Source organism: Mycena indigotica (genome assembly GCF_014461135.1).
Source record: "Mycena indigotica strain 171206Taipei chromosome Unknown Mind.scaff0001, whole genome shotgun sequence".
In the NCBI taxonomy this organism is placed as follows: domain Eukaryota; kingdom Fungi; phylum Basidiomycota; class Agaricomycetes; order Agaricales; family Mycenaceae; genus Mycena; species Mycena indigotica.
The window spans coordinates 5,839,476-5,866,599 of NW_023503000.1; the positions used below are offsets into that span (position 1 = coordinate 5,839,476).

Sequence of the window (27,124 nt, forward strand, 5' to 3'; positions counted from 1 at the left end):
AGTGAAAGTGAAAGTGATGCTTGACTCCACCACATCCGAAGAGTTGCAGATGTTGAAGCGACTTGCGAGTTAAAAGGACACATTTGTTACACAAGGGGAAGACCCGATAGAGAAAGTGAAAACGATGCTCGACTCCATTCTACGTCCCAGCCATCCCAATGACCCCAACGTGGTCACGAATCTTGGCAATCTCGCTCGCAGTGAGGGTACTCTTGCTGGCGAGGATAAAGTCTTCAAAAGCAGTCTGAGCGTCGGTGTCGTTCTTGAATTCGGAGCTGTGTGGCCATTCAGCAAGGCACCAAGTATAACAGCCAAACGACATACCGGAAAAAGGCAAGCAGGCGGGCCCAGAATTCGGGCTCTGCAATGGCGGTATGGTAGGTGGAAAGCTCTTTGGCAGGAAGAGATTCGGTCGACGCGTCCAGAGTGAGCATGATGTCTCTATCGATGGTTGGGACGGTTTCGCTCGATGGAGACGGCGATAACACGACACTCGGGATGCGCTGGTGTTTGCGTGCTGAAGTCTGAGCGGGCGGGTCGAGCGAAAGAGTGGGGAGTTTTCCTGGATCCATGGTGGGAGGGGTTGAAGAAGCTGTTATTGTTGGTGCAGGTGCAACTGTCTTTAAGACAAGATTCACGGTATCACCGTCCTTGATTGGATATTCCTTGACGAGTTTCGCGTCTGCCAAAGCCTTGCCCTTTAACAGCAAGCGTTGGGCGTCGACTGGCGGTCCTCCTGGCTGAGATGAAAGTGCCGCTTTGACTGCAGCAATTGTGTCGGTTGGGTGGACTGCGATCGTGTAAGATGCCGCTGGCTTAAGCGACTTGAATGTCAGCGAGAGCGGTGCTAGTAGGTGTCAAATTTATATTGTGAGGCAGGAATCAAGCGAAACCTGAAGAGGATTCTCTTTGTTTCTTGCGTGGTGGTGGTGCTGGAACGGAAATCTGGTGATAAAGTTGTAAGCAGAAATGAGACAAGGGCACACGGCTTACTTGCAGCACAGGGACCTTCTTGAGTGAGTTAGCCGGCGGCTGCTGGTAGTCGTCCGCGTAAACAAGACTCTGACTCGCGAGGGTGTTGATATAAACACGCAGGAATGCAGCCTCTGCTTGGTCTGCCATGGATCTAAAAATGAGGACCACACTCGGGTGCAATGGGAAGAATGAACGTACAACAAGCCTGAGTTGGACGTGGAGAAGGGAGAGAGCGTCACACCGAAACCTTTCTCCGAAGACCACATCATGGTGGATTTTTCGTTCATCCATTCTCCGGGGACTGAGCTGATTCATATACGCAGTCGGGTTTCAGCTTCACTGGCGGGCCCTCTCGCTGCAACCCGTACTGGCAAGAATTTGCCAAGGTATCCTCAACCACGCGAAATTCTGGTAGTCTTGGTCTTTACCCCGCTTCTTCAGTGCTATTCCAAAGTATCCCACCCATCTCAATGTGCAAACCAACGCGACGACTACTTAGAGTGCCTACACCACAAGAAGGAGGTGCGTCGTTGCTGCTGCTATCTCAACAAGCCCGTTTGCTAACTCCGATCCTCAGAAAGCGCGTTTAGCTGCAATACAAACCGAGCTACAGAACAGAACTTTGGAGGATCTACAAGAGTATAAGAAGAAGCTGGACGCGCAAGTGGAAGGGGTGCCAGTAAGGGTCGGCTTAATACCACCAACGGACGAGGCCAAATAGAAATTCGAACCTAAGCTGTGAATTTCAATCCGTTCGCCTCGTCTCCGCGTCTTTTCAGTGACTCAACAAGCGCTTCATGGAAAATTTAAGCCAGCCGTTGGCCAGTCTGCTATCAGTTTGTCATGGATGAAGTTCGACTTTACACATTGTTACCCCCTGCCTGCTCGCCTCCGACTATGCCGTGAATCGGGTCCCGAAATAAGTCTTGCTTGAGTATTCGTGGGCCCATGCACTTGCACTCTCCTCCGCATCCACATTTAGACATTGGTCATTTGTTGTGACATTGTGTGACCCGATCCTTCTCTCTCCGTCATGGCTGCAGTTTCTCCCTTTGCGCGGAGCAGCGCTTTCGATGACCCATCGTTCGCCACACGCCAGCAGACGGTCTGCACGATTTGATTCCTCTTAAAAGAGCCTGTTTGTTCTGACATTGGCCGAGTAGATTGAGGAAATGTATAGCGTCCCAGAAAGTTTCTTGGAGATTGAAGTGCGAAACCCTCAGACCCACGGTATGCTCTCTAGCTTCCAGTAATCGGCGTGAAGCTGAATAGGGTTAGGGTTTGGCCGAAAGATGTATACGGACTACGAGATCGTGTGCAAGGTACCTATCTTTCTTTACTGACTCCTTCTTCGTCTGAGACCACCTTTCTCCACAGACCAATATCCCCGCATTCAAGCTCCGACACTCCCTTGTCCGACGACGCTACTCTGACTTCGAAGCATTCCATGACATCCTGGAGCGTGAGTCAACGCGCGTCAATATCCCTTCGCTCCCGGGCAAGGTCTTCACCAACCGCTTTTCCGACGAGGTTATCGAGAACAGGCGGGATGGACTTGAGCGCTTCCTGAGTATCGTCGCTGGGCACCCACTGCTTCAGGTATGTGTTATCTGTAGTGACAATTATTTGTCGCTGATGAGTCGATCTCCAGACTGGGAGCAAGGTGCTCTGTGCCTTCCTGCAAGACCCGTCATGGGACAAGGCTCAGTGGATTTAAGCGGGAAGGAAGGGGGGGGTCCAGGTTTCGTCGTTGCTCACTACTCTGCTGTTTTCATTTCTGTATTTTTTACTCCAACGACCAGTTTCTGTTCCCGCTGTCGCGCCCATCCGTCGTCGATGACTCTGAGCATCATTCCCACCAGATAGGCGCCCGCCTAATTTCCTCAAACAAACAGATTGATGCTTATAGCCCTTCCACTCGAAAAATTCCTCGCTTTGTACATAACTGCATCTCTGAAGCCACCTGATTGCCCACAGACTCGTTGCTGGTTTTGAACATGAACAGCTCTAGGCTCACAAATACTTCGTCTTGGGATAGTAGTTCGTCGATATCGCTCCATTTATTCTCATCGCTGACGCGGGTGGGGGCGCCGTAGAGGTCGACGAAAGTAATTGTCTTGAGCGAGCGCGCAACCACGTTTTGCAGGGTTTTGAGGATCTTTTGGCTCATAGGCGTATGTCCATGAAAGTTGAAGACGACCTTGAGCTCGCGAAGAGCCGTGCAGAAGGTGAGGGCAGGCAAATGTTCAAAATCGTGTCCTGTGTGGGGAATTGTTTAGCGGGTAAATGCCAAGTGCGAGCACTGACTCTCAGTCTCGATCGTCAGTCGTTGCAGTTGGTTTCCATGTTTTTTCAAAAACGCGCCGAACTCTGCGCCTTTACTTGGGTCGTAGGCTCGCACTGAGAGGGCGGTGAGATCAGGAGGCGATTTCAGTTTAAGGAGTGCCGCAAACAGGTGTTCGGATGTTGTTATTACTGGTGGTGGGTCAGAGTTGTAAATCTCCTGGCTCCGGTCTTTTTTCTCCGGCCGAGGGTGAGAGACCAGGTCGACAAAGAGACTGCTCCAATTCGGATGGGCATTGTTTACTGTTGGTAGCTCGTGGTTGGGTATATAGACCCACGAGAGTGTAAGCGATTTGAGTTTCTCGAAGGAGTCAGCTGCAGTAAGGATGGTGGCGAGTGACAAGTCGCTGTTGAGCAACGTCAGATTGAGGACGCCAGGGAAAAGCTCTTTGAGGAGAGGAAGGTTTTTGGCAAACACCCGCTCATTCATCGTTACACGCAGTGTGGTTATGAGAGGCAGCGCCCCTAGTCGGGGTATATTCATGCTCAGCGCCCGGTCCTCCCGGCCAGAAGCAAGCTCTAGACTGCGAATGACGCCTGGGATGGGGAAAGAGGACTTGGATGTTACAGATAGGAACGAGATCATATTACGCTCGTTGAGGGTGACGTCTCGAAAGAGTTGGTATCGACTGGCGACACCCCAAGACTTGCAGACAAGTCCACTGCGAGCGATTGATCGCCGACCGTAGTAGTTTGTGACCCCCAGGTGGTCAAATACACGATCCAGAAGTTCGAGTGGGAGGCTGTCAGCCATTCTAGCCTCTCTCCCAAATTGCGATGGGGGGCAGAAGATGAAGTTCGAATCCCTAGTGTCACGAGACGACACGGATCAACTTCGGGGGACGAAGTCGCCGAAAGGCAACAGCACCAAACAACTCTACGTGTTGCCTCAGAATGTCATCTTCCCAATAGCCGAAAGACACGACCTCAACTTTCATTTGCCAATCTAACGCTCCTTCTGCTCTCGCAAGAGTACAAACTATCAAGATATCCAACTGTCCTCCTTGCTGACATAAATGGTGGCCTTGAATGACCGCTATGTCGGGCTCCTACTCGCTGTTGCTGCCTCCATTGCCATCGGAACGAGTAGTGTAATCACGAAGATGGTAATTTCAACCCTTTGCTCGACTGCCACGTAGCTCAGCGCCTTATTAGGGTCTCACGGCTGCTGCGGGACAGGGGAAAAATGCGACGGATGGCTTTGCATACCTTCAGAATCCAATATGGTGGGGAGGCACCCTTGCTTGTGAGTACTCTCGCCTTCCAGAGCTATCAGAGCTCACCGGGGACAAGTGGCTGTTGGTGAAGGTGTGTGTTCAATATTGCCTTGTATCAGACTAATGAATTGCCAGCCGCAAACTTTGCTGCGTATACGTTTGCACCGCCTGTAATGGTTACGCCCCTGGGAGCTCTAAGCGTCATTATCGGGTGTGTCTTGCTTCTATTTACTGGTGTCTCGACACTGATATCTGTTAGGGCAATCCTTGCCTCTGTTATTCTCAACGAAAAACTTGGCCACCTTGGTCGCGTAGGCTGTGCTTTATGTATCCTCGGAACTACCATCATCGTCCTCCATGCTCCAGCCGACGCGGACATCACCACCATAACTCAGTTTCTCGACTACGCACTTGCTCCTGGATTCCTCTTCTACTGCTTCACTGCAACGGTGTTCTCATTAGCGATGATTTTTCGTTGCTGCGCCCAAGTACGGGCGCACGAATCCGCTGGTGTACATAAGCATAGCAAGTATTGTGGGCGGGGTATCAGTCATGTTCATCAAAGGATTTGGCATTGCGTTGAAGCTTACATGGGAGGGCAGCAACCAGTTCGTCTACCCAAGCACCTACCTATTCGGATTAATTGGGCTGGTATGCATCGTCATTCAACTCAACTACGCCAATCGCGCATTAGATATATTCTCCGTGAACTTGTGCGTGGTTTCCTTCTACATTTCCATTGCTCATGGAGCTTGCCCAGAGTCAACCCACTCTACTACGTCGGCTTCTGTACCGCAACGATTGTGGCCTCCCTTATCCTCTTCAAAGGCTTCAATACGACCTCGCCCGCCAATACCATTTCCCTTCTTTGCGGCTTCATAATCACATTCCTTGGTGTCCATATACTCAACATCGCGTTATTGGACAGCGCTGTCGAGGCTAACACGCAACGCTTAAGCGGTTCTTATGGCCGGATGGGAGTCGGCGATCATGACGAAGAGAGGTATGTCCGGACGCCGCTGTTTGCTGCCTATGACGAAGAAGAGCAATTGCAACATGAGGGATCGGATGAGGTCCGAATGCACAGGGTCCACGCGAGTAGAGGGTCGAGAGGGGAAGACATTAGGGCTTCGAGAGCAGTTTAACATCTAATCCATGCACTTACTCTGGGATTCTGTTTCTGGAAGGTTGATTACTGCCCTTCGAGACGGCCGTTGAATCGGCTTTTGCAGAATCTCCGCCTATATCTTGTCCTTCGCTTCTAGGTTATAACTCTGAAGTGAACAGACGACCTGGCGGTTCGACTAGTTAGGTGCAGGTAGCGACGCCTTGATGCCGCTGTCCTCAATTCAAATTTTTGTGATATGTTCTCGATGCCAGTCTAATCCTTGTTTGGACCCAGTTACACCTTCTTTGAGATGCCAATACCTCCCAAGTATCACATGCGAGACATACGGAACCCTTGCGGAAGCCACGCTTCAATCTGATTCTTTACTTCTAGAGTACTTCCTTCCCGCGCCTCTCAGTGGATGATGTAGCTGATTGGTCGGCCGGAACACAGTCGGCGTGTTGGATGATCCAGCAACGACAGACGTCATAGCCATCGAGCAGGCGATAAGGATGGTATTGGCTGGCGGAGCTAGAACGATTATACTGGAATTCAACCGGACTTGTTACCCAATGCGTGGCCCGTATAATATACCGACGAATTCATTCGCTATCGCGTCTTGAAGTCTTTGTTTAATTTCGCCGGATTCGGCAATCACGTCACAGTCGCGGGGTAATTTGCTCTTTCCTCCTACTCCCATGAGTCCCGACACGATGCCCTCAGCGTTCAAAGAACTCCCCGTCGATGTCCTTATCCATGTCCTTTCCTTCCTCCCAGCATCTGATCTATTGTCTCTACGAAGAGTCAGTTCTTGCTCGACAAACGATAACTTTCTTACCCGCCAACTCTAGGTCTGCAGATTTCTTCGCGCGGTTACCAATGAACGTAGTGTTTGGATAAACGCGCTTCGCTCCTATTGCAAGCAACACAATGTCTATGGATCGTCGTTTCCCGTTGCAGAAATGTCGAATGGCGAACTCAAGTCTGCTGCCACTGGTTGCACGCGATTTAATGCCCACATGCGACGCGTTTTTGCGCTGTCTCCAGCGGACAACAGCGAGATCGCTCCACTGGCGACCCGGGTGTTACAAAACCCCCTCGAGCCCCGCGAAGAGTTTGACAATCTTCGCTTTGTCCCTGGTGGTCGGTTTGTTTTGTCGAGCCACCAGAATTTGGTGCGAGTTTGGGACGCGGGAACTCAGGGAGGTACCCCTGTGGTTGGTCCAATCGCGTCTTACGAAATTCCCGCCATCACACGCATAAGGAGTGTCCGCACACGAGCATCTCCCGTGGCCCAAGATGAAATTCTGGTGGTGGTCACGAGTGTCCTTGACCACTTGTACGTGTTTAAAACGCGATCTACGCTCTGCTTACCTTACCCATCATAGTGCATTTCGCTTGCATGTATTCCGCTTCCGGCCCACTGCTTGTCCACCCAAACTTGAGCCATTTTGTGAAGACCTCGTGCTGCCCATATTCGACGATGTCCCAATCTTTCTAGGCAGTACCAACCGACATATTGCGGTTGCGACCAACTCGAGGGTCCTTCTCTGGAACATCGTCAAAGACACGTGGGTTTGCTGGGAGCAGCCCCATACCCACCTGGAAGATGTGAGCATTCGTCAATCCCCTCCGCCAAGCGTCTCAATTTCATTTTCCAGGCCATATATGTCTGCGATAACCACATCGTCACCATTCGCGCGGACTCGGCTGAAGTGTACCTTTCACCCATGCCCTCGCTCAAGCCGCGAAAGGACAGCGACACGGCACCTTTCGTGAACCTACCTGTGACGAGCACATTTCAGCTTCACCGCATCGCTCGTCCCGACGAACAGCTCAACACATGTGTCAGCGGAATAACACTCGTTTTCCAAGGGAGAGAGACGAGCCCGCTCTTCTTCGATGTCATGAACGAACACGACAATGGCAAAGTGTTGCTGTCCCATTATGTACTCGAGCGAGGCAAAGACCAGACACTCAAGTTGCGAGCGCTAGGCGAGAGCGCAATCCCTGCGCGGTTCGCCCATTCGCACACTCTGCATCTGGAATGGCTGGGCTGTCGGATCAGCGAGGGCCGGCCGTGTGTCCAGAGCTACGTTGTGGAGGGGTCCAAACTGCATGTTTGTCTTGCAGATATTGACTTGGCTGTGGCGGAGGGAAAAGACAAGTCAGTGTTGCCGCGGTACACGTTGGGGACGCTCGAGACGCCAAATTTGCTCGTCAACGAGGTGAATATCGATTTTTGCTCGTTTTCGGCGCGGATTTGTGCGCGGGTGCCGGGCGAGAGGCAAGGGCAGTACAAGGTCAATGTGATGGAGTATGTTGGGCTGAAGGAAAGCGCTGATGTGGCACATAAAGTAACGAAGCTGTAGAGATCGTGAGAAGGCCTCTTGGGGCAATTTATAATCGTAGATAATGCTGCTTATTCAAGGCTTGCCGCTTCATGGTCTTCGAGTACTTAAGTTTACAGTGGACGTTATTTTGTTCAAGCCAATTTGCTCCACTATGGCGAGTTTCAATGAAGACAATAATATTAATGCAACTTGAAGTTGGTGGTGTGTCGATGTCCACTAGTCGGAAACGATTGTCGGTGATTTAAATTGAGCGCGCTGAAGAGCTATCCAAGCGCTAAAGTGGCCAATGCATGGAGCTGGCGAGAATCGGGGTTGTACAGTTTTTAGGAAGCATTATACTGTGGTTTGAGGTTGTGGTTGTGGACGAACATTTCGATGACCAACCATATGCACGTAAGCATCATCCACATCATTTCTTAGACTCGAGCCAGTCGTTATTTGGCATTTTAGTCCTGCCGCCTGCGTTGGTCTTAATGGAAATACGCAGCCACGATAACTCAGCATTTCGTCCTCGGTCAGACTTGTCCGGAGGTTCTCCGAGAGATTCGCCTTGACCAAGAGACTCCGACGGAGAGTGAGTGGGAAGCAGGAAATGTTGATGCTGATCTAATGGCCTCAACAATTTACATTCAAGTTCGACTTGTACGCTGTTCATCTACTATACGTCTTGGCTAATGTCTCCCAACAATGCGAGTCTAAGGAACAACTTGAAGTACTACTACATGGACAAAAGCAGCGTAGGAATAAATTAAGGACTACCCTCGAAGGTTGCCGGACGAGAAGAAGGTGGATCCGGGGTCGTCCGACGCTTTTTACGGGCCTGCGATTCGTTATTGCCCGTGATCTTGTCCGAACCGCGCTTCAAGGGGCCGGTAACAGGAGCTTCAAGTTGTTGCTGCTGAAGCGATTTGCGCTCGCGGGCTTGGGACTGCCGGGCCGATTCTCCATTCAGATGAGGCTGGTTGGCAGAAACGAGTTGGTATGGAATGGCGGCGTCATCGACAGGCCACCCGCTCTTTCCCAGAGCATCCCGCAGCATGGCGCACCATTTTTCATGCAATATAGACTGCCTGAGGTCCTCAAACCTGACAGCGCCAAGGTAGACCATCCGGGCCATTTCGAGGAGGAGCTTGTGGAGGGGCGTTTCTTTGTCTGGCAGTGGAGCTGTTGAAGGGCCCGAGTTCAGCCACTGCAACTTGCCGCTTGACTCCGGCGCGTCATAGAGGTTATGACAAGCATTGGCTCCGTGGGGATGACTGTGTTTGGTATGACGTAAGATGAGCCAAATCAAAACCCAGTAGACGGATTCGAGATCATGAACAGTGTCGTGTCGCTCGCCACGCTCCTCCAGGATCGCGATGGCCATGAACGCAAACGTTCCCTAGGCTTCATTTAGCAAATTAGATCAAGGAAAACAAAACAAGAATTACCGTCATCTCCTTTAGGGTTTCTTTTATCTCCTCCCAACTGGCTTTGAGGCGGTTTGAGCCAGGCGTAACGAACACTTCGTTAAATCGCTTGATGCCGTCTTGGGTCAGCTCTGCATAGTCCCAGTCCACCAGAAAGCCGGCAACGGATGATTTGGTGGACGTGTCTTCGACGAAAAGAATGTTGCCAACGCTAACGTCCCGGTGGATGATTCCCGCGTCGTAGGCAATTTCGAGGTCTACCAACGGGTTAGCAAGAAATCAAACAGCAGAAGGAGAATGACGAACGTATTGAAACATTCAACAGCGCTTCTACGACCCGTTTCGTCGACGGGAAGTTTTCGATTGACGAGCCAACGGGTGTGAGGAGCGTGCGAGTATGAAGGCGCTGTCTGGCGTTGTCGAAAGCGAAGCGGGTTTTGTGCAGGTTAGGGTCCCAAGTCTGGTCGAACAACGGAGATGTCGCGTCAGAAAGATCGATGCTACTGCGACAGCGAGCCATCCCAATGGCGTCCATGTCAATTTTGGGCTGCGCGGTCTCGCAGTGATACTCGATGAGGTCGTAGAAGTCAGCCTCAGGGCGCCGGCATGCTTGGCGCCAAACGTCTTTGAGCACGTAAACCGCGGGAGGACCGTCTTTGTCCAAGTCTTCTTCAATTACAACGCGGTAGACTCGTGTCGCACGCCCAAATAAGCCGTTTGAGACGGACAGAATCTCACCCACTGTTAAACAATGCACGAGCTCCTGCTCATACGACAGTGGGCCGCCCGTCGAGCGGCAACAATGCGTAGACAATGGTTTTTCACAGTTTTTTTGTCGAGTGTCTTGGAGTAGTAGGGATGGCTTGAAAGGACCTTCCACAGTTTGCCAATTGTCTTGTCCTCGGGGGAAGTGATGGTATCATCAAGGCCATCCATCCGCAATGAGGTAGAGGGATTGTTGACGCGGAAGAAGAAGCGAGGAAAGATGTCGCTGTCATGCTCGAGCCAATTGAATTTCGTGGTGGCTATGAAGCCAGAGCGGTCGAAACGGAAGATACGGGCTTGATCAATGGCAAACACGGTGAGGACGTAGACGTGGCATCATCCTAAGGCCATAAGGAGGCTTCGCGCACTCTTGCATAGCTGAGCACGGGCGTTCTTTGCTGCTTCGCTCGTTAACGGTGCTCCCTCGTCGGTCATGATATCGGTTTCCCATTTAAGTTCGCCAGTTAAATCAGTGATATACCAGCTCAGCTTTTTGTTTTCCGTGCCGATCAATCCGCTCAGAAAATCAGGACTGGTGTGGTTGGGAGGGTCTGGTTTGAGTGTGGGAAGTTTGGCACGATGCGTGTCTTTGAGATAGGCTCCTGCGCCACTCGCAGCCAGAACGACATTTCCATAGGTAATCTGAAGAAATGTCGTTAGCAGCACTTGAATATAAGCATGATGACACATACGAATGGTTCGGACATGACGTTCTCGTCGCGACCCTCTCTATTCTTATAACGCTGGATATATGGTTGGAGGGTTGTGTTGGCTTGTGCAAGAGCCGGCGCTGCCTTCTTCACTATACTTTGGATAGTTTTCGGCTTCAAGTTTTCGGCGGGCGTCGGTGGCAAATAGTCCTGGAAGAAGACTTCTGGGGATACAACTCGCTGCAGTCTCGACTTCGTCATGCTGTCCCAAAGACCCATGTTGTTTGCGTCTTGCTTGATTTGCTGAGTATGATACTGGACAGGCTTCAAGGATCGAGGGGTATTGGTGAAAGAGGTTATTCGATCTTCGCTCTCAGTGGCTGGTGGTGGAGTGTTTACACGGCTAGTCGTCGATTCCCGTGGAATAATGTCGAGCTCGTCCGGACTGGATTCCCGGTGCTCCGACGGCTGCGAACGACGAGCTGAAGCGGACATGAGGATAGTTGCGAGGACAGAAGAGCAACAATGAGAGGTTATAAGTACTCACCGAGTCAAAGCGATCTCAAAACCAAGCACTGACAGCGGTCCTCCGAGTCAACAATCATGATGCGTGTTCGTGTCACGAAGCGTGACCCCACGCGTTTTTGTGACTCGTGCTTGCTCTTTTCATTCGCCGTAGTCCGCCGTTGGGTGCTGGCATTGAAACCGAGCCTAATCATTTCTCACTTTCTTGCTTGAACGTTGACGTTTAAACTCCCCCAACTGCTCTGAATGCGCTCTGTCGTAGCACAGTAGTGCTCGTTCAAGACGGTGTTCATGCTCATTGACACCCACTCTGGCCAGTTGGCCATTCACCGTGCGCGCGTTGAAGTTATCCAAGCTTGCTGTTTCCTCCAAAAATTTCGACTGCTCACCCTATGCCTGCACGCTCGCCCGTAATGCGGAGCCGACACTGGATCTGTATCATTCGAGCCCAGCATAAGAACACCATCGTTGGCCGCTCGGACCGAATTTGAGAACGAGAATGCTCCTTCATGTCTTGCGCGCTCTCCTGCTCACACTTCTATATCCGCAGAGACCCCTTCCGGCCTCTGCGACAGCGTATAACTTGACGGACTTCCTTTCTGCATTTTCTTTCGAGGACATTACGGATCCGACACACGGTCGCGTGTGCGCCCTCTTCGAGCCTGACCAATTCCATTCAACAACGCTGATGCTCGCATCTCACAAGGAACTACACCGATCAAGCAACAGCGCTGGCTTCAGAACCTCGTTTACACCCACCGTGACAGTAGCTCGGGTTTCAACACATTCGTTCTTCGGGCGGATTCGGAGATGGTGTTGGCTCCCAGCGGGCCTGGTGCGCACTCTTTCGGAAACCCCTTGGCTTGAGGTTAAATCACCTTTCTTTTACAGGACGCAACTTTGTCAGGTTGGTTTCCGATAAGCAAATAACGAGGGGAGTAATGTAATTTTCGTGCCATTTCTCTCTTGGCAGCTAATGCGTTCAAGGAGTCCCAACTGCCTTCTTCCCTGCCACGACCTGTCCTAAATTTGGGCTCCTCAAGTTTCAACATTAGTTACTTTCTGTGACCGATCATCTCTTTTGGGTTCTTGAACTTGACTCAGCTGGCTTCTGTAGGCGGGGACTGGGCTGGCCAGTCTGAAGTATACGCATCCTCAAACTGTCCCTCCACTTGCAGTTGGTCCGTCACATACCCCAACTTACTGCATACCGACTAATTCATTCTCATGATAGATTTCGTGGATAATAACCCTGCAGCGTTCACAGAGGCATACTTCGAGCTGAACTGGATTTATGGTTAGTGCCATTGGACCAGTGAGGTACATAATAATTCAAAAGAGCGACAGTCAAAAGGAAGGTGGAGACGAAAAATGAGTGTCTTCAAACGAATGTGTGGCAGCCATTGTCTCATGGCTGAGAGCGCGTTGGGGTCGGGGTCGTATAGTGCTTCCTGCGTTTGCCGGCCCGTTTCACGTGGGCAACGTGAGGATGCTCCGAGGGTGAAAGCGGTACGGGTTCGAGTTGGAGAACTTGAACACCATCCTTGTCGGCCTCGGCCCGGGCCTCCGATTTGTCGGGGTACTCGACATCAACAAGGACATCGACTGGGATGGGAAGCGGCTTATCGCGGAGCGGCACAGCACCAAGGGTCTTCGCGCTGGATGCATGTTCCCACGGTTCCGAAACAACCTGATGACGATGAACAGTCACGAGCACTCCCGCTGTTGGATCGTCGCCGTCCGACCGCATGAACGGCGTTGACCGCAGTCTGGAGTCGGTGCTGAGGCCCCGTGTTGTGCCCGCGGTGGCCTGCAGCCTCGCCATCAGGTTGATGTTGAGGCTTGGGAAACAGGGGATGGCAACCCACACTGGTGGAGAAACTTTGTTCCCCAGGGAAAGATACCCTTCCGCAGGGGCCCGGGGGGAGTGTTTCGGCACCAACAAATCCTCCTGTGACGAAGAGTAGTCGCCATCTGACTCGTCGTCGCTGTCGTATGTTGCGCCATAGCGGGCATGGCCCAGGGAAATGCGGGCGACAGAGGGCGAGCTGAGCGAGGCGTGTCGCAGATGCCGAAGAGGCTGCAGTCGCGAATGCGGAATATTATGGGCTACGCAAATTGGTCATCAACGAGCCAGAAATATGAAGCTGGCGTACCTGCTGGTATGCGAGATTCCAGTTCGGCTGGCAGCGCAGGCAGCTCGCCGTCACGCATCTTCAGGCTCAATAAGGAGTTGTTGGCAGCATAGATCGGGGTCGGTGCAGGGAGAGAGGAGGTCCGGTGTGGAGGATGGAGCATTAGATGGAAGGGAGGGAAGGGAAGGTGTCGACAAGATCAGCGACAAGGACATGCTATATGCTGTAGCGGCCATCCAGAGTTAGAACACCAGCAAGGGAGATAACACGTTGGCAGATGAGCGGCTGTCAGATCGAGGCTCGTTGTCTTTTGATCAGTTCATGACTTGTTAGCAGGCCGCAAGCAGTGAAAGCTTTTCGTTGCGTCAAAAGATGGTTTCAACCGATGCGACGACACGTGACATGTCATCATGAAATCCACTTTTGGAAAGTTTCCAGTTAAATGAAGTACACCAACGTCAAGTGCGATGCGTAAAGACAGACAGAGAAACAGGTAATGCAAACACTCCCAGAGACAACAGGAAACCTTGGATGTGTACTTGAGTAAAAGTCTATATATGGATGCCGGTGGAATAGAGGAAAAAATAAGGCGGCATGAGATCCAGATGTGGTAAGTATGTACGAGAGCATGGAAGATCAGAGGAGCCGCGAGTCGCGGTCGTAGGCGAGGAGAGTGTCCGGGTCATACATGGACGACAGCCTCCGCGAGCTGAGCGCAGGCAGAGGGGAGTCGGGATAGAAGCGGGGCGGTGGCGGTGCTCCGTCAAGCGAGGTGGGCCGCGAATCAGCGAGCGCTGGCTCGTCTTGCCAGTGGAGAGGAGATTCTGATTCAAACGGCGAGTCGGCAAAGACAGAAGCGCCATCACCGCCCCCGTGGGCGGTTGAGACAGTGTGGCTCCTCGCAAGAGATGATGAAGGAACAGCCATAGTAGCTTGGGTTGGAACGGGTGGGGGAGTTTTTGGGGGCGGAGGGGGAGGAGGGGGAGATGGTGACCGTGGCGTATTTGACCTTGAGACAGTCGCCGAATGCATGTGTGGAATGCTGGCAAGGTCTCCTCGCGAGGACATCGCAAGACGGCTCCAGGCCCCGTTGTTTGGACTCCGCGAGGCAACATGGGATGCATCGCCTCTGGTAGCGGCACCTTTGCGCCGGCGGTAGAAGTAAACGACGGCCACCGCCCAAAGGAGCAATAAGATGAGGATTGGCACGACGATCTTCGCAATCAGACCAGAGGATGATGAGGTCGATGAGACGGGATTTGAGCTCGAAATACCACTGGCCGCGGGATCAATCGACATTATTGACATAATCCCAACTGAAGACACTGTGCTTGGAGACCAGTCAGCAGGAGTTTGTGTAACGCCCTGGATCGAAACAACGGTTTTGGGAGCCGAGGTCTTGGTGGTAGTGGTGGTTGTAGTCTCTTCATGTCTGCGTACAGAGTTAATATCGCGCAAGAAAGAAAGAAAACAAGTTGAATGACACACGTAGTAGTATGGGTTTGTGGTGGGGGGGCAGGAGCAGTTGTGGTTATTCGGTGTTGCTCGGTCGTGGTAGTTGTTGTGGTTGTTGGACGCCCAAACGGATTTCCGGGACCTTGGGGGACACCACCAATTGGATTGCCCGGGTTGCCAAAGCCGGAGCCGGGCCCTATACCGCCTGGACCAGGGATGGTCATAGCGAAGCCACCGAAAGTAAGCACCAGGTCGGGAGCCGGAACGGGTGCCGCCAGCAACAGAGTAATTTGGCCGAGTAATAAGGAGAGTAGGGAGAAAACGAGTGGAAGGCGGGCGGGGCCCATGGTGGTCAACGCCGTCGATGATGACGGTTCGTTGTAGACAGAGAGAGCTAGAGCCTAGAACTCTTTAGGGGGGCAAACGAAACAAACAAGAACTGGAACAATACTCACGCTCCTGGTCTGTCAAGGACGAGGCAGCGTCGAGCGCAACTGCGACTTGAGGGTACAGAAGAAACAGGCTCAGAGGGTTCGATTAGCCGCTGTTAGACTAAAACAAGCCACATGGGAAAAAAAGAAGATTTGGTGAGCAAACCTTCGACGGAGGCTTTTGCCTCGGCTTTTACGGTTATGAAGATCGATCGGTGCCTGCCGGAGGGGAGAATGCATGGTGTCGGAGCTGCAAGCATTCTGTGGCCCTAGTATTAGCCGCTGAAGTTGTTTTGCCTCAGCTTGTCGCAGGATTTCTGTTGAGTTTATAGGAGCTTTCGTTTGAACTTCCGGAGTAACGAGCATCACGATCCGTCGATTGGCGAAGATAGGGCTGATGGAAGCTGCTCGCATAAATCATTGAGCAAGTGGCGGGTGGACAGCTTGAAGTCGGTTACAAACCAGTAATGCGATGGAATCGTTGAAGAGTTGCTCAACAGCGACCAGAAAGAGGTCGGTCTTGGGCTCTTCATGATCAAGGCTTCTAGTCAAGCGCATTCTCATCGTCACGGTCCGGCGTGACTTGGCTGCAGTCACTCAATCTAAACTTGCTTCAAACCATGCCACTACCGTCATCCAACGACCAATACGGCCACAAGTCCTACTGGCACGACTTTAGTACTCAGTGAAGCTTATCTGAAAGCAGCCAGGGACGAGCGCTACGCCCAGTACTCACACCCTCTCTCGATATAAATCAGTTCTCATCGAAATCAGGGAATCTGCAAACGATGCGGCATTCGATTGGTTCAAGTCCTATGCAGACCTTGCGCCTTTGATTCGGGACCTCATACCCAATAAAGACGCCAGAATACTCATGCTTGGATGCGGTAACTCGACGTTATCGCAAGATGTATGTGTTAGTATGCCTTGTCCAAACATGTCCTAATCCGGCCTTAGATGTATGACGATGGGTATAAGAACATCGTCAACGTGGATGTAAGCCATAGTGGCAGCATTCAACGCGCGGTTGATGACCAGAACAGTACTCGGGCGTGGTGGTAGAGCAAATGCGCGCTCGTCACGCGGAAAAGAGGCCAGAGTTAGAGTGTGCGTGTTTTTTGGGGCTTTAGTTCAACCAAGCCTGATGCTTTCTGCAGGGCTTGAAATGGATGTTCGCGATCTCAAGTTCCCAGATGCGTCTTTCGATGTTGCTATAGACAAGGGTACAATGGACGCCATGATGACCGCCAAAGGCGATGTTTGGGTGCCTCTATCTCGTGACCTGTCTGGCCTGACCTGACATGCACTCTAAGGATCCCCCACAGCAAGTTGTGGATGACTGTACGGCTGAAGTCGACGAAACGATACGCTGCCTGAAAAAGCCTTCTGGCGTGTTCATCTACCTCACTTTCGGCCAGCCTCATTTTCGCCGTCGATACCTCACTCGCCCAGGAACCAACACCAAGTTGGAGGTCAAAGAGCTTGGAGAGGCATTCCACTACTATCTCTATATTCTCCGCATGTCCAATTAAAATGTTTCGCCGCTACCTAACGTGCGACTCAACAAACGCGCTAGTGACTCACACAGTCAACCACGCATTGGCTTTTCCCGTTGCTGGATAGAATACCACCACCATGCTCTGTAGGTGCAGCGTCACCATGCGGTTCCCATTCTTGACTTTGCTAACCCCAAACACATCTCCGGCTTGGGAGTTGTTTAGTTCTGCGACGATGACCGGGGAGTCCTTCGAGTAGTCTGTGTGGTCCCAAATGAGTATATGCAGCTGGTAACCGGCTTACTGTCACCTGCTGGCGTGATCCTCGCGTGCCCTCCAAAAAACGAGCGGAAAAACGCGACGTCCATGGTTAGCTATTAGAAAAGGCGGTCCAGTCTCCCGTTTTCCACTTTTAGACGCGATATGTACTCACGTCAATCCGCATTCGCTGCACGTCGTACTTTTCTATACGCAACGCCGCCTTGATCCTGTCACCGAACTCCTTCTTGGTGAGAGAGCAGGTCCCTGCCGCCATTGCAGCCGCCGACGCGCGTGGTTTTTTCGTAGTTTTGGCTGTCTTGGTTGTGGGCGCAGCCATGTCGGGCTCGGGTACAAAATCGTCTGAACCGTTTTCGTTGTTGGTCCTCTGTAAACAGGTATTTCTCAGTGGTAAGCATGGGTTCTCAATGCTGCGTACCTTGCGCTTCAAGGTGAATATGGGGTGAATACTTTCAGTAGACATGGTGGTGATGGAGCGAAGTTTTACAGACACGAGTGTCACAGTTCACGTGTTTGGTGACAACCGTTGTTTTTCCTATGGTACAAATACTATACATACAAGAATACGGCGATAGGAAAAAGCAATCTATGTGGTATTATCTGTTCTCGTGTCTATTAAAAATTAACAGATAGCTTAGAGGTTGCTTTGTGCCGTCGCAGTGGGTGTCGTTGCTTCTGCATTGACCAAAGCAAGCATATGGTCAACGATCTCCTGAGGCGCCGTCACGTGCCAGCTCGCCAACGTCCGCTTGCTGCTGTGGCCCACCGCCGTCGTGAATACACTGTCGGGCTTGATGGTCAGGTCAACAGGCGGTGCGTTGGGTTGGTCGATGAGTGTGACAGAAACAGGGGCTTCCATCGAGGCAGTTGTTGACCCCGTGTTGAATAGGATGAGCGCGCGGAACATATCTTCGTCAGTCTTGTCGTCTCCAGCACAGAAGATGAACTCGGCATCCGGATTGAGGTATAACAGCCGCTTGACGATCTCGCCCTGCAGCAAGTTAGCCTTGGTGTCAACAAGTCAAACGAGAGATTCTTGCCTTGTTTACTGCAATTGGTCGCACCTCCAAATTCTTCTTACCGACCAACACTGTAACATGATCAATGAAGGCGAAGATTCTAGACAAGGTAAACGCACCTTCAATCGGTCGTTTGTGTGCAAGGTTGTTCTCTAACAGATCCTGGCACTGTCGGCACTGGAAGAGGCCCCACTCTGGATCGGCGTTTCGATAATGCCACGTTATCGAAGTCTTCTTGATCTCCGTCGTGCTTCCTGTCGTGCGCTCGGTGTAATACCGGAAAATCTCCTCGACCTCACTCATCCAGCTCATGTCCAGCTTTTCGGTGAAATTCACCCACGGCTGGTTCTTGCCGGGCACACGGATGAAGCCGCCGTGTTCGGCAGAGAAGCCGACAAGCGGCAGATGTCCCAGATGTTGCTCGAGGAATGCACCATCGCGACCAGAGATGATGTAGACGACGTTGCGGGGGTCTGAGGAGAGTTTCTCCAATGCTTCAAGGGTTGCAGCGGTTGGAATCGCCATGCTAGGTTCTTTGACAATCGGCGCAAGAGTACCCTAAACCAGGAAATTAGCTACAGAAACGAGAGAAACAAAAGACCAACATCGTAGTCAAAGAAGAACAACCGCTTCTTCGCAGCATGATATTTGCTTTCCAGCACATCTTTGGGTATATATGGCGTCCGGCGTGCCGTTTCTTTCTTGTCGAGCTGGCCTAGAAGCATCTTGACGAGCAGGGCGGCCCATGTGTGCGAGGTATGTGTCGTGACCACCTTGTACAGCATCTCGTGTCGCATGAGTTTCTCCGGCTCGGACATAAGCAGGCCCTCGTTGATCGCGGCCGCGACATCCTAAAAGCAGGTTACTCGGTGCAAAACTTGGTAGATAATACCAAAAACTTACCCCGAGATTCCACGGGTTCACCATGAGCGATTGCTCCATGTGCTTGCTGATCCCCATGAACTCGCTGAGAACAACCGGACTTTTCTTCGTGCCCGCTTGAGCGATAACGAATTCCATCGAGGTAGTGTTCATCCCATCCCGAAGCGGAGTAATCACGGCGAGGTCTGCAACACTCAGTAGCGCGTAGAATTCATCCTTCTTCAACGTTTGATGGCTGGAGGCTATGAATTGGGTGGAAAAGAAAGTAGTAAAAAACACGTACTAATGGTGGACGGGGATGAAATCTAGACTGCCGAATTCTCCGTTGATGTTGGCAACGAGCTCGCTAACTTGTCGCTCGAGTTTGGGAGAATCGGTCAGCGCAGGTGAAGTCACTTGGATAAACACAACGTTGCCGACCCACTGGGGGTACGTTTGCAGGAATTTTTGGAACGCAAGCAACTAAAATAGATTAGTGTGTTGCAGAGCGTCATAATGGACATGACAGACCTTTTGCAGAACACCTTTGACGACATCGAGCTTGTCTCGTCCAACGATAATTTTCTTCCCTTCGTAAAGAGCGCGTAGAGCCTCGAGTTTGGGCGTGATACCGGTTCGGAGCAAATCACGACTCACACGCTCCGCGTCAACACCGACGGGGCAATGTGAGATAGAAGTAATGTGCCCTTCTACGTCTATTCCTCTGGGTGTGTTTTCGTACCCACAAACACGAATGCAAGTGCTAATAAAGTGACGGGAGTAGGAGTATGTCTGGAAGCAGACGAGGTCGGCGCCAACCATTCCATCGAGAATCTCTTTTCGGCGCGGTAGACAGCGGAAAACTTCGCTGCTGGGGAAGGGAGTGTGGACAAAGAGACCCAGAACGGCATCGGGTATGACCTCGCGAACTAGCTTTGGTACGAGAAGGAGGTGGTAATCGTGGACCCAGATGAGGTCGCCTGGTTGGTAAACCTGGGCGATACGCGCTGCAAACGCGGCGTTTGCTGCTGCATATGCTTTATAGTGCTTGTCTTGAGAAGTGTCCTCGTTTGCGATGTCTTGCCAGAGGAGATAGTGGAATAGCGGCCATAAAGCTAATGTAAAGATGAAAAGGCGAGATGGGGGGATTTGCAGAAACGAAACACACTTTGTTTGCAGTACCCGTCATAGTGGCCATGTGCAACCTTATCATCAAGCCAGACGGGAACATACGTCGTCTTGCGGTCATCATCGGGGTCAGACTCCTTTGGCTGATAAGTTTTCAAGGCCTCTTCCAGCGCCGCGCGATCCTCCGAGTCCACTTTGTCGACAGCAACTTTTTCGCCAGGGACGGTTGATAAGATGTCCCCAGTCCAACCAATGATAAGTTGTTCGTGGGTTGCGGAGAGGGACCGTATGCCAGAAATCATCGCGGCGTGGCCATAACGAACACCCAATGTCCAAGCAGAGGTGCTATTACTCGGTATATCCTTCGTGTCTTGGGGTGGAGTGAGCAGAACGTCAGAAGTTTTGGGTGGGGGAGTTGCGGGTGGGCTGATAACACCAGGAGCGGTGTTGAGGGTGGCGGTAACGGGTAGGTAGTGGCAAACGTGAAGAACTCGTCCAGACAGTTCAAGTCCAGCAGCTCGATGGTCCGCTTCAAGGGCAAGAACTTGTCGACGGACCTCGTCAATGGAGACGTTGTCGCCAACGCGGGTGTACGGCTCTGCGAAAGAGTCCATGGTGGTGGCAGAAAGCAAGGGAGAGGAGAAGGATTAAAGGAAGCAGTAGGCGATTAAGAAGATGTACGAAAGAGAGCAAGGTGCTACATCGATCAACGCATAATCTCATCATGGCTGTCCACTTCATTCTCTGCTTCTTCCACTGCCGACAACAGTCCGCGATTGGCCACGTTTATCCTTAAAAGTATCTCGAACGTTTTATGGCCTAGAATCGTCGGATTCTCTCTTGGGATTGGCCAAGGGTAGTGGCCAACAAAGATGAATGGCTCTGACGGCTTCAACGTTCATTGGTGGTCTAGGTCTAGACCAACTGCACCGGAGAAACGCTGTTCCCACTGAAGCCTGAAGGAGTGGATGAATTTTGCTCAAACTTGTTGTCTTTGACGCGTTAAACGTTCCTTTGGTGTGTCTTCAAGTCCGCTTTCTCAGTCCAGCTAGATCCAATTAAAGTCTCCTATCCATACGTACAACCCGACACAAGTCCATAAATACCCAATAAACAACCCTCAAAACGCGAAATACCGGACATACTTCCCTGTTGGCCGCTTCTCGTCCGTCGCCTTGCCTATCACTTTCGGAGCACGCGCCGTAGACGGACCGACAGGGATGGCAGTGCCACCTATCGGCAGTTTTGCGAGATCCTCGGGCGTTTGGACGAGGTTGCGACGATGCTCAGGAATTGGTGGGTGGTGCCCGAAACGGTCAAGAACATACCAGACCGGAAATTCTAACCATTGTTCAGAGAGAGAAATCGTCCCGGAAAGAGTCACGGCTACCTGCGAGGATTCCGGTTGCATTGGGCGAGATGTGGTTGTATTGTGGGTGGGTAAATATCAAGTGGACCACATACTGCAATGCGGCTTCAAGTCAACGAATTTGAACAAACAAGTCAAAATTCTTACCTCGCGGCCCATGTGGGTGTATCGGAAGTTGGGATGGGTGCAAGCCGGGACTTTGACCTCGCCATCCATACGCAAAAAGTGGTCTTCCGTTTCCTCTTCAATGTCGTCCAATGACGGGGTTGGAGAAGGGGCTCGCTCTGTGACGCTCTCTCCGTCTGCAACCACAGTTTCCTTCGTCGACTCCCCATCATCAGCCAAATCCGGCTCTTCACTCTGTTTCTGCACCAATTCGGCATCCTGATTCTCCAAGCCCTTCGTCGACTCACTATCATCGGCCAAACCAGTCTGTTTCTCCACTATTTTGGCCTCCCCTTCCAAGTCTTCTTCATCTGCAACATATACTTCCTTCATTCTGGAGGACGATGCACCCTTAACTCGATAAGACCCCCCCTCAGGCAGTGTTTTAGGCTTTGGCTCGGGAAGCGTCACCAGCTTGAACTCTGGAATCGGTTCATCATCCTCTGGCCTTCCATCATCCGTCCTCCAAGCCCGCCCCGCTGCCAATCGACCAAGATATCGATTCTTGCGCGTCGATGTGCGTGGGGTCATGACGTCAAGGGCAAACATGTCTGATTTCAAGAAAGCAACCTCGACTGCCGCAGGCTGCCCTAATGCCTCCAGCGCCAGCGGATTCTTGGACCACAGAAGAATCGAGAATTGAATCGTGTCGTTGGCGGTGTAAACTGGTGGATCTTGGACGCCCAATATGCCCTCAACCTCTACCATCTCCTCACCCAATCGACCTCTACCCCCAAACGGCGTCAATATCCATCCACCAACCGTCTCGCGACTGAATGGCCAGTCCTCGCGTGTGGGGATGAACGGAAAGGCAGTTGGAACACGTGGAAGGGGTTTGCAGAGCGGAAGATACTGGAATTGCATGTCAAGCTCGTCGTCGATCCCATTAAATCCGTCGCGCTCGATGTTGACGCCGACGATGTACTTGATACCCCCCGAAAAGCCCGTCACTTGGCTTATGAAGTATGTTGCTACGATGCATGGTCACTGTGCAAGCAGAAAATGGACAATAAGACTCACGAGGCAAAGGGACTCGCGCAAGGTTTCTACGTTTGCCGTCCGTTGGATGTTTCACGACCACATCTTTGGGAAGCTCTGGAAACTCGAAAGGAAAGACGAATGTCCCCTTCGGAAATCGTCCTCGCCATGGATGAGTTTCTTTTGATGAGTCAATTTTCCGAGGATCGCCCATCTCACGGTTCCACAAGTTGGCCGTGAACGCATACATCGGCGGGGTGAATATATCGAGGACACTTTCCGCCGCAATAGTAAGCTTTACAATTGGTTAATGCCGGCGAGCTCCCCCGCTTGAACACGCACCCAAACATTGATGCTCTTGATGTTGTCCTTCTTCCTGATGTCGAGCCTTACTTCGCCTTGCACCCGCGCTGTGTGGGTCCAATCAATGCAAGTTGCCGAGAGAAGAGTTTGGACATGCCTTCGTTGTGATATAGGGCTGCATTGCTGTGTGCTGGCGCATGACTGTAGAGCACAATCCCCACATATGGCTTGTCTCCAGGAAACCGCTCATGAATGACATTGGCCATTCCCCTCACATATAACGGCGGCACGGGCGAGTGTTCAGCAGTTCCAGGCATCAAAGGCGCCGGCGGAGGGTCTTCGGCATACCATTCCGGTACACCTAAGTCATGTTAGCTTTCCGTGAAGATTGCGATGACCAAAACACACCTAGTTTGGAGAAATCCGGCCTTCGCCGTTTCGGAACACGGTCCCCGCCAGTTATCATGCTGTAGAAGCTGACCATTGACTGGGCCAGCGACGCGATAGACCGTAACGAGGCCGCGCCAGACGAGCGGATCGAGCCAGAAATGCTCTTTGCTGAAGAGCTGGGCAGCAACAGGCTCTTCATGCTTCGCCGCGAGGAAGAGGGATTGAACGAGCCTGTTGTTGACTTCTCGCTTGAGTCAACCAGCGTTTGCGTCTCGGGTGCCTTGCCCTTCTCTTGATTCCGTTTGAGCACATCCCGAAGTAAAGACTTCGACATGGTCGCTAGATCTAGAGTCCAATCTCGAAAACGCGGCTACTTATAGCCGGGCCAATCTATGTTACCCGCCATAGACAACGCTATCGCGATCCAAACTGACAGCGTACGTGGTACCAAAATATACCTCGGTCCTTCGGCTGATGGTCAGTGCCAAGTGGCGACATCCTCAAAACAGCACCCGTTTGCCGAGTTTGAATGGCAAACATTTCACTGGTGAGCGTCGGTTGATCTTCAGTCAGTATGGGCGAAGAGGACGATGAACTCCGAGTAATCTAATCGAAAAGCTCATCCAACTCTTAACCCGGACCGGGCCGGGCTTGATCCGACCAAAAACTGTAACTCGTGCCAAGCCATGAATAGCCACATATAAATAGCTGAAGCTTGGCTATCTCGGGGTATGGGCGCCAACGAGCTATATGTTGCACGTGGAGATTGTGCCTTCTAGTGTGTTTACAGATTCAGAGTATCACAACTTTTGTATCATGTCATTATGAACTACACTAAATTACAATTTCAAGCCAGAATCTCGCTCCAGTCATTAGCCTGCACATACTCCTTCCAGGTGCTCGGCTTACGCGCGAGGCCGTCCTGCGAGGCAATAGCATCCTTGGCAAAGTCTGAAAGACACGTGAGAAAAAGGCTTCACCGTCAGAGACAAAAAAGACGCACATCCAAACTCGCTGATGGAGGTGAAGACTTCCTGGATGGCCGTGACGATATGGGGCGGTGTGCCAAACGACGCGAGGCCGGCACCGTACGCCTCAGGCGTGATTTCTTGGTAAACAATTTTCTTGCCAGTCACTGCGAGGCCGTCAGCGGGATCAAAAAATAAAAATAAAAGTTTGCAACACACCTTCCGCAAGTTGCTTCACTTGGTCTTCGTTGCTGATGAGGTCGCCAAACGATGTCCAGGTCTGCTTGTCGGGGAAGACTGGTGCCTCAAGAGCTTTGCGCACGAAGAGGCCATAGTCTTTGTCGCAGTCGATGATCGGGGTCTTGGTAGAGGCGGATTGGGGCAGGCTGACGGTCCAAGTGTCGTCCGAGGTTTTGATGGGACGAGAGAAAGTGCGGACGTTGCTGGCATAGCCACCAGCCTGGACATCGACAAAGGGGACACCGGCAGCACGTCCGTACTCCGAGACACGTGCCTTGCTTTCGAAGTGGCCGACTCGCTTGTATTTTCCGCCAGAAATGGCTTCGATGCTGGGCAAGCCAGACCAGACGATGCCTTTGACACCAGCAGCTTTGGCAGCGTCAATCATCAGCTTGCCTTCAACGGTTTCCTGTACACGAGTTAGGCCCCTGTAGAAGGAAGAGGAAAAGCAAACACACGCGAGATGGGTCTCCGTGCTCGGCCCAGTTGGTGACAAGCTGTCAACAGTAAGTAGACGAATGGATTGGACTGGAAAAGGACATACGAAGACATAGTCCGCCCCCTGGAAGGCCTTGAAGACCGCGTCCTTGTTATCGGCCGTTATCGACACAGAGACGACTTCGACACCCTTGTCGGCCAACGCCTTCGCTTTCGGTTTGGAGACATCACGCGTGAAGGCGCGGATGCGGTAGGGCTTGTTGGATTCAGAGAGAGCAAGCACAACGCTGCCGCCCTGTGTACCAGTGGCGCCGACAACGGCAACGAGGGGAGCAGAGGAGTCTTTGGAGACGGTCATTGTGGTCGGTGATGGTTGAAAGGCAGAGACGGATTGGTGACGAGGTGGTGCGGTTGGTGAGGAACTGCCCAGCTTTCGAGCTCGTTCTTAAGCAGTCCGTAGCTGGCGCTCCTGGGCCAAATTGGCCACATTGCTCAGCGCAAAAGTCAGCATTGTGCGATCCGATCGAGGAATCGGATGAGCGGAGAGAGGAGAGGAAAGTCAGGGATTCGGAAAGTCAGCCATCATAATGCTTAGTCATGACTTTCCGCCTGGGTATCGGACATCACTCTTTGGCTTCTACGGATGAGCAACGGATGAGTGGCTAGCTTGTATCCGACCTGTCGGACTCTGTGTCTTGGTAATTCCCGACTCCTGGTTTTTACTACATATATCTACACGGAAGCCCTCTGGCCAAACAAACTCCACGATAATGTCTCTCGCTCAAACCAAAGTCCTTTTCACCGGCGCAACAGGTAATCACGCTCTTTCTCGAAGGCTGCAGAGGCTGACGGGCATCAGGCTACATTGGGGGCTCTGTGCTGAACAGGCTTCTGTCGCGTCCAGATGCCAGCAAATTCGAGTTCACCGCCGTTGTTCGTGACGCCAAGAAAGCTGAGACGCTGCGCTCGTTTGGCGTGAAGACCGTGATTGGCTCGCACTCCGATGCATCTCTAATGGAGGATCTGGCGAGCAAGACGGATATGGTTATTGCAACGGTGTGTCGACCAAAGACTTGACAACGAAGACTTACTGACCTGCTTCAGGCGGACTGCGACGATCTTGTTGCCGCGAAGGCGACTTTGGCTGGCCTCAAGAAGAAGTTCCAGTCGAGTGGTGTCCCGCCGGTCTATATCAACACCGTCAGTCCGATTTCTCGCCTTTGACGCATTTGCTGATAGCAAAAACCAAGTCAGGGACAGGGGTGCTGACTGAAGACTCTAAAGGACTTGTCCTGAGCGATACGATTTACGATGACACCAACCCTGCCCAAATTGCCTCCCTAGCAGACACCCAAATGCATCGCAACGTCGATTTGGCTGTAACGAATGCTGACACAGAAGGTCAATTGGAACTTATCTGCCTAAATCACCTCGACTGACAAGGCTGATAGGATATGTGAAGAGCTTCATCGTCCTTCCCGCCATCATCTACGGTTATCCCACAGGGCGAATCATAGAGTCTGGGATCCAGAATGGCCATTCGATTATCCAGCCGATGCTCCTTCGCACTGCCCTCGACCGCGGCAGGATTGGTGTAGTCGGCCAGGGAAAGAACATGTGGCCCAACGTCGAACTCCATGAAGGTGCGTGGCTAGGATGAAATCCAAGTCTTTAATTAATCGTTCTTCAGTTACAGACTTGTTCAGTCTTCTGATCGACGCAATCGCCTCAAACCCACAGCTCGACCATGGACCCAACGGCTATTACTTTGCTGAAAATGGCGAGCACACATCCTACGAGCTGTCCGTTGCCTACGGCAAGGTGCTGGCCGCCCTCGGCAAGCTCGACAATCCAGAGCCCACTTCATACACCCAAGAAGAGCTGAACAAGTACTTCGGGGTACGTCATTTGTCCAGTTCTGCTCTCCCCCCTAAGCTTCTATTTTCTAGGGCTCTGCTGTCTTGGGCACCAACGCGCGATGCCGCGCCAACCACGCACGGGCGGTCCTCGGCTGGAAGCCAGTCAAGACCACCAGCGATTTCTTTGCCAGTCTCGGGCCCGAGGTGGAGCGCTTGCTGAAGAGAAACCAGAAGTAACTTGGAGATTTGTATGATATGACGTAT

At 52.0% G+C, this 27,124-nt stretch overlaps 16 protein-coding genes across 16 annotated transcripts; 6 read left to right on the top strand and 10 right to left on the bottom strand.

The window, feature by feature from the left end:
* Positions 1-139: 139 nt before the first annotated feature.
* On the bottom strand, positions 140-1,244 carry MIND_00164500 (Ubiquitin-like protein; the record flags this gene model as incomplete). The annotated part of the gene is made up of 5 exons (XM_037358568.1): positions 140-275; positions 325-847; positions 894-945; positions 994-1,126; positions 1,174-1,244. The coding sequence occupies 5 exons, from the start codon at positions 1,242-1,244 to the stop codon at positions 140-142; spliced, it is 915 nt and encodes a 304-aa protein (XP_037226478.1).
* On the top strand, positions 1,228-1,696 carry MIND_00164600 (PX domain-containing protein; the record flags this gene model as incomplete). The annotated part of the gene is made up of 4 exons (XM_037358569.1): positions 1,228-1,245; positions 1,299-1,361; positions 1,417-1,497; positions 1,553-1,696. The coding sequence occupies exons 1-4, from the start codon at positions 1,243-1,245 to the stop codon at positions 1,694-1,696; spliced, it is 291 nt and encodes a 96-aa protein (XP_037226479.1). The 5' UTR covers positions 1,228-1,242.
* A 312-nt stretch (positions 1,697-2,008) lies between these two features.
* MIND_00164700 (PX domain-containing protein) lies at positions 2,009-2,692 on the top strand (the record flags this gene model as incomplete). Its single annotated transcript, XM_037358570.1, has 5 exons — positions 2,009-2,080; positions 2,139-2,205; positions 2,254-2,297; positions 2,353-2,574; positions 2,627-2,692. 5 exons carry the CDS (start codon positions 2,009-2,011, stop codon positions 2,690-2,692), a joined length of 471 nt encoding a protein of 156 aa, XP_037226480.1.
* Positions 2,693-2,878: 186 nt separating this feature from the next.
* On the bottom strand, positions 2,879-4,105 carry MIND_00164800 (uncharacterized protein; the record flags this gene model as incomplete). Its single annotated transcript, XM_037358571.1, has 2 exons — positions 3,283-4,105; positions 2,879-3,234 (listed from the first exon to the last, which is right to left on the bottom strand). Exons 1-2 carry the CDS (start codon positions 4,070-4,072, stop codon positions 2,879-2,881), a joined length of 1,146 nt encoding a protein of 381 aa, XP_037226481.1. The 5' UTR covers positions 4,073-4,105.
* A 229-nt stretch (positions 4,106-4,334) lies between these two features.
* Positions 4,335-5,680, top strand: MIND_00164900 (uncharacterized protein; the record flags this gene model as incomplete). Its single annotated transcript, XM_037358572.1, has 7 exons — positions 4,335-4,424; positions 4,474-4,564; positions 4,612-4,626; positions 4,671-4,746; positions 4,795-5,186; positions 5,230-5,248; positions 5,296-5,680. 7 exons carry the CDS (start codon positions 4,335-4,337, stop codon positions 5,678-5,680), a joined length of 1,068 nt encoding a protein of 355 aa, XP_037226482.1.
* Positions 5,681-6,341: 661 nt separating this feature from the next.
* On the top strand, positions 6,342-8,015 carry MIND_00165000 (F-box domain-containing protein; the record flags this gene model as incomplete). Its single annotated transcript, XM_037358573.1, has 4 exons — positions 6,342-6,446; positions 6,495-6,982; positions 7,032-7,254; positions 7,305-8,015. 4 exons carry the CDS (start codon positions 6,342-6,344, stop codon positions 8,013-8,015), a joined length of 1,527 nt encoding a protein of 508 aa, XP_037226483.1.
* A 730-nt stretch (positions 8,016-8,745) lies between these two features.
* MIND_00165100 (uncharacterized protein) lies at positions 8,746-9,941 on the bottom strand (the record flags this gene model as incomplete). Its single annotated transcript, XM_037358574.1, has 3 exons — positions 8,746-9,378; positions 9,428-9,663; positions 9,713-9,941. The coding sequence occupies 3 exons, from the start codon at positions 9,939-9,941 to the stop codon at positions 8,746-8,748; spliced, it is 1,098 nt and encodes a 365-aa protein (XP_037226484.1).
* Positions 9,942-12,754: 2,813 nt separating this feature from the next.
* Positions 12,755-13,644, bottom strand: MIND_00165300 (uncharacterized protein; the record flags this gene model as incomplete). Its single annotated transcript, XM_037358575.1, has 2 exons — positions 12,755-13,455; positions 13,503-13,644. The coding sequence occupies 2 exons, from the start codon at positions 13,642-13,644 to the stop codon at positions 12,755-12,757; spliced, it is 843 nt and encodes a 280-aa protein (XP_037226485.1).
* Positions 13,645-14,117: 473 nt separating this feature from the next.
* On the bottom strand, positions 14,118-15,283 carry MIND_00165400 (uncharacterized protein; the record flags this gene model as incomplete). Its single annotated transcript, XM_037358576.1, has 2 exons — positions 14,118-14,913; positions 14,970-15,283. 2 exons carry the CDS (start codon positions 15,281-15,283, stop codon positions 14,118-14,120), a joined length of 1,110 nt encoding a protein of 369 aa, XP_037226486.1.
* Positions 15,284-15,987: 704 nt separating this feature from the next.
* On the top strand, positions 15,988-16,899 carry MIND_00165500 (Methyltransf-25 domain-containing protein; the record flags this gene model as incomplete). The annotated part of the gene is made up of 7 exons (XM_037358577.1): positions 15,988-16,034; positions 16,078-16,095; positions 16,142-16,277; positions 16,325-16,363; positions 16,411-16,474; positions 16,525-16,631; positions 16,681-16,899. 7 exons carry the CDS (start codon positions 15,988-15,990, stop codon positions 16,897-16,899), a joined length of 630 nt encoding a protein of 209 aa, XP_037226487.1.
* Positions 16,900-16,947: 48 nt separating this feature from the next.
* MIND_00165600 (uncharacterized protein) lies at positions 16,948-17,231 on the bottom strand (the record flags this gene model as incomplete). Its single annotated transcript, XM_037358578.1, has 2 exons — positions 16,948-17,123; positions 17,168-17,231. 2 exons carry the CDS (start codon positions 17,229-17,231, stop codon positions 16,948-16,950), a joined length of 240 nt encoding a protein of 79 aa, XP_037226488.1.
* Positions 17,232-17,275: 44 nt separating this feature from the next.
* MIND_00165700 (uncharacterized protein) lies at positions 17,276-17,605 on the bottom strand (the record flags this gene model as incomplete). Its single annotated transcript, XM_037358579.1, has 2 exons — positions 17,276-17,509; positions 17,561-17,605. 2 exons carry the CDS (start codon positions 17,603-17,605, stop codon positions 17,276-17,278), a joined length of 279 nt encoding a protein of 92 aa, XP_037226489.1.
* Positions 17,606-17,776: 171 nt separating this feature from the next.
* Positions 17,777-20,764, bottom strand: MIND_00165800 (Trehalose-6-phosphate phosphatase; the record flags this gene model as incomplete). The annotated part of the gene is made up of 8 exons (XM_037358580.1): positions 17,777-18,133; positions 18,183-18,232; positions 18,281-18,719; positions 18,767-19,012; positions 19,065-19,278; positions 19,327-19,505; positions 19,554-20,137; positions 20,191-20,764. 8 exons carry the CDS (start codon positions 20,762-20,764, stop codon positions 17,777-17,779), a joined length of 2,643 nt encoding a protein of 880 aa, XP_037226490.1.
* A 506-nt stretch (positions 20,765-21,270) lies between these two features.
* Positions 21,271-23,689, bottom strand: MIND_00165900 (uncharacterized protein; the record flags this gene model as incomplete). Its single annotated transcript, XM_037358581.1, has 7 exons — positions 21,271-21,491; positions 21,541-21,613; positions 21,667-22,655; positions 22,705-22,957; positions 23,005-23,072; positions 23,123-23,326; positions 23,374-23,689. The coding sequence occupies 7 exons, from the start codon at positions 23,687-23,689 to the stop codon at positions 21,271-21,273; spliced, it is 2,124 nt and encodes a 707-aa protein (XP_037226491.1).
* A 513-nt stretch (positions 23,690-24,202) lies between these two features.
* MIND_00166000 (uncharacterized protein) lies at positions 24,203-25,359 on the bottom strand (the record flags this gene model as incomplete). Its single annotated transcript, XM_037358582.1, has 5 exons — positions 24,203-24,306; positions 24,359-24,490; positions 24,543-24,972; positions 25,022-25,060; positions 25,108-25,359. 5 exons carry the CDS (start codon positions 25,357-25,359, stop codon positions 24,203-24,205), a joined length of 957 nt encoding a protein of 318 aa, XP_037226492.1.
* A 412-nt stretch (positions 25,360-25,771) lies between these two features.
* MIND_00166100 (uncharacterized protein) lies at positions 25,772-27,097 on the top strand (the record flags this gene model as incomplete). The annotated part of the gene is made up of 7 exons (XM_037358583.1): positions 25,772-25,814; positions 25,861-26,057; positions 26,106-26,201; positions 26,252-26,402; positions 26,453-26,644; positions 26,692-26,900; positions 26,951-27,097. The coding sequence occupies 7 exons, from the start codon at positions 25,772-25,774 to the stop codon at positions 27,095-27,097; spliced, it is 1,035 nt and encodes a 344-aa protein (XP_037226493.1).
* Between the last annotated feature and the right edge of the window lie 27 nt (positions 27,098-27,124).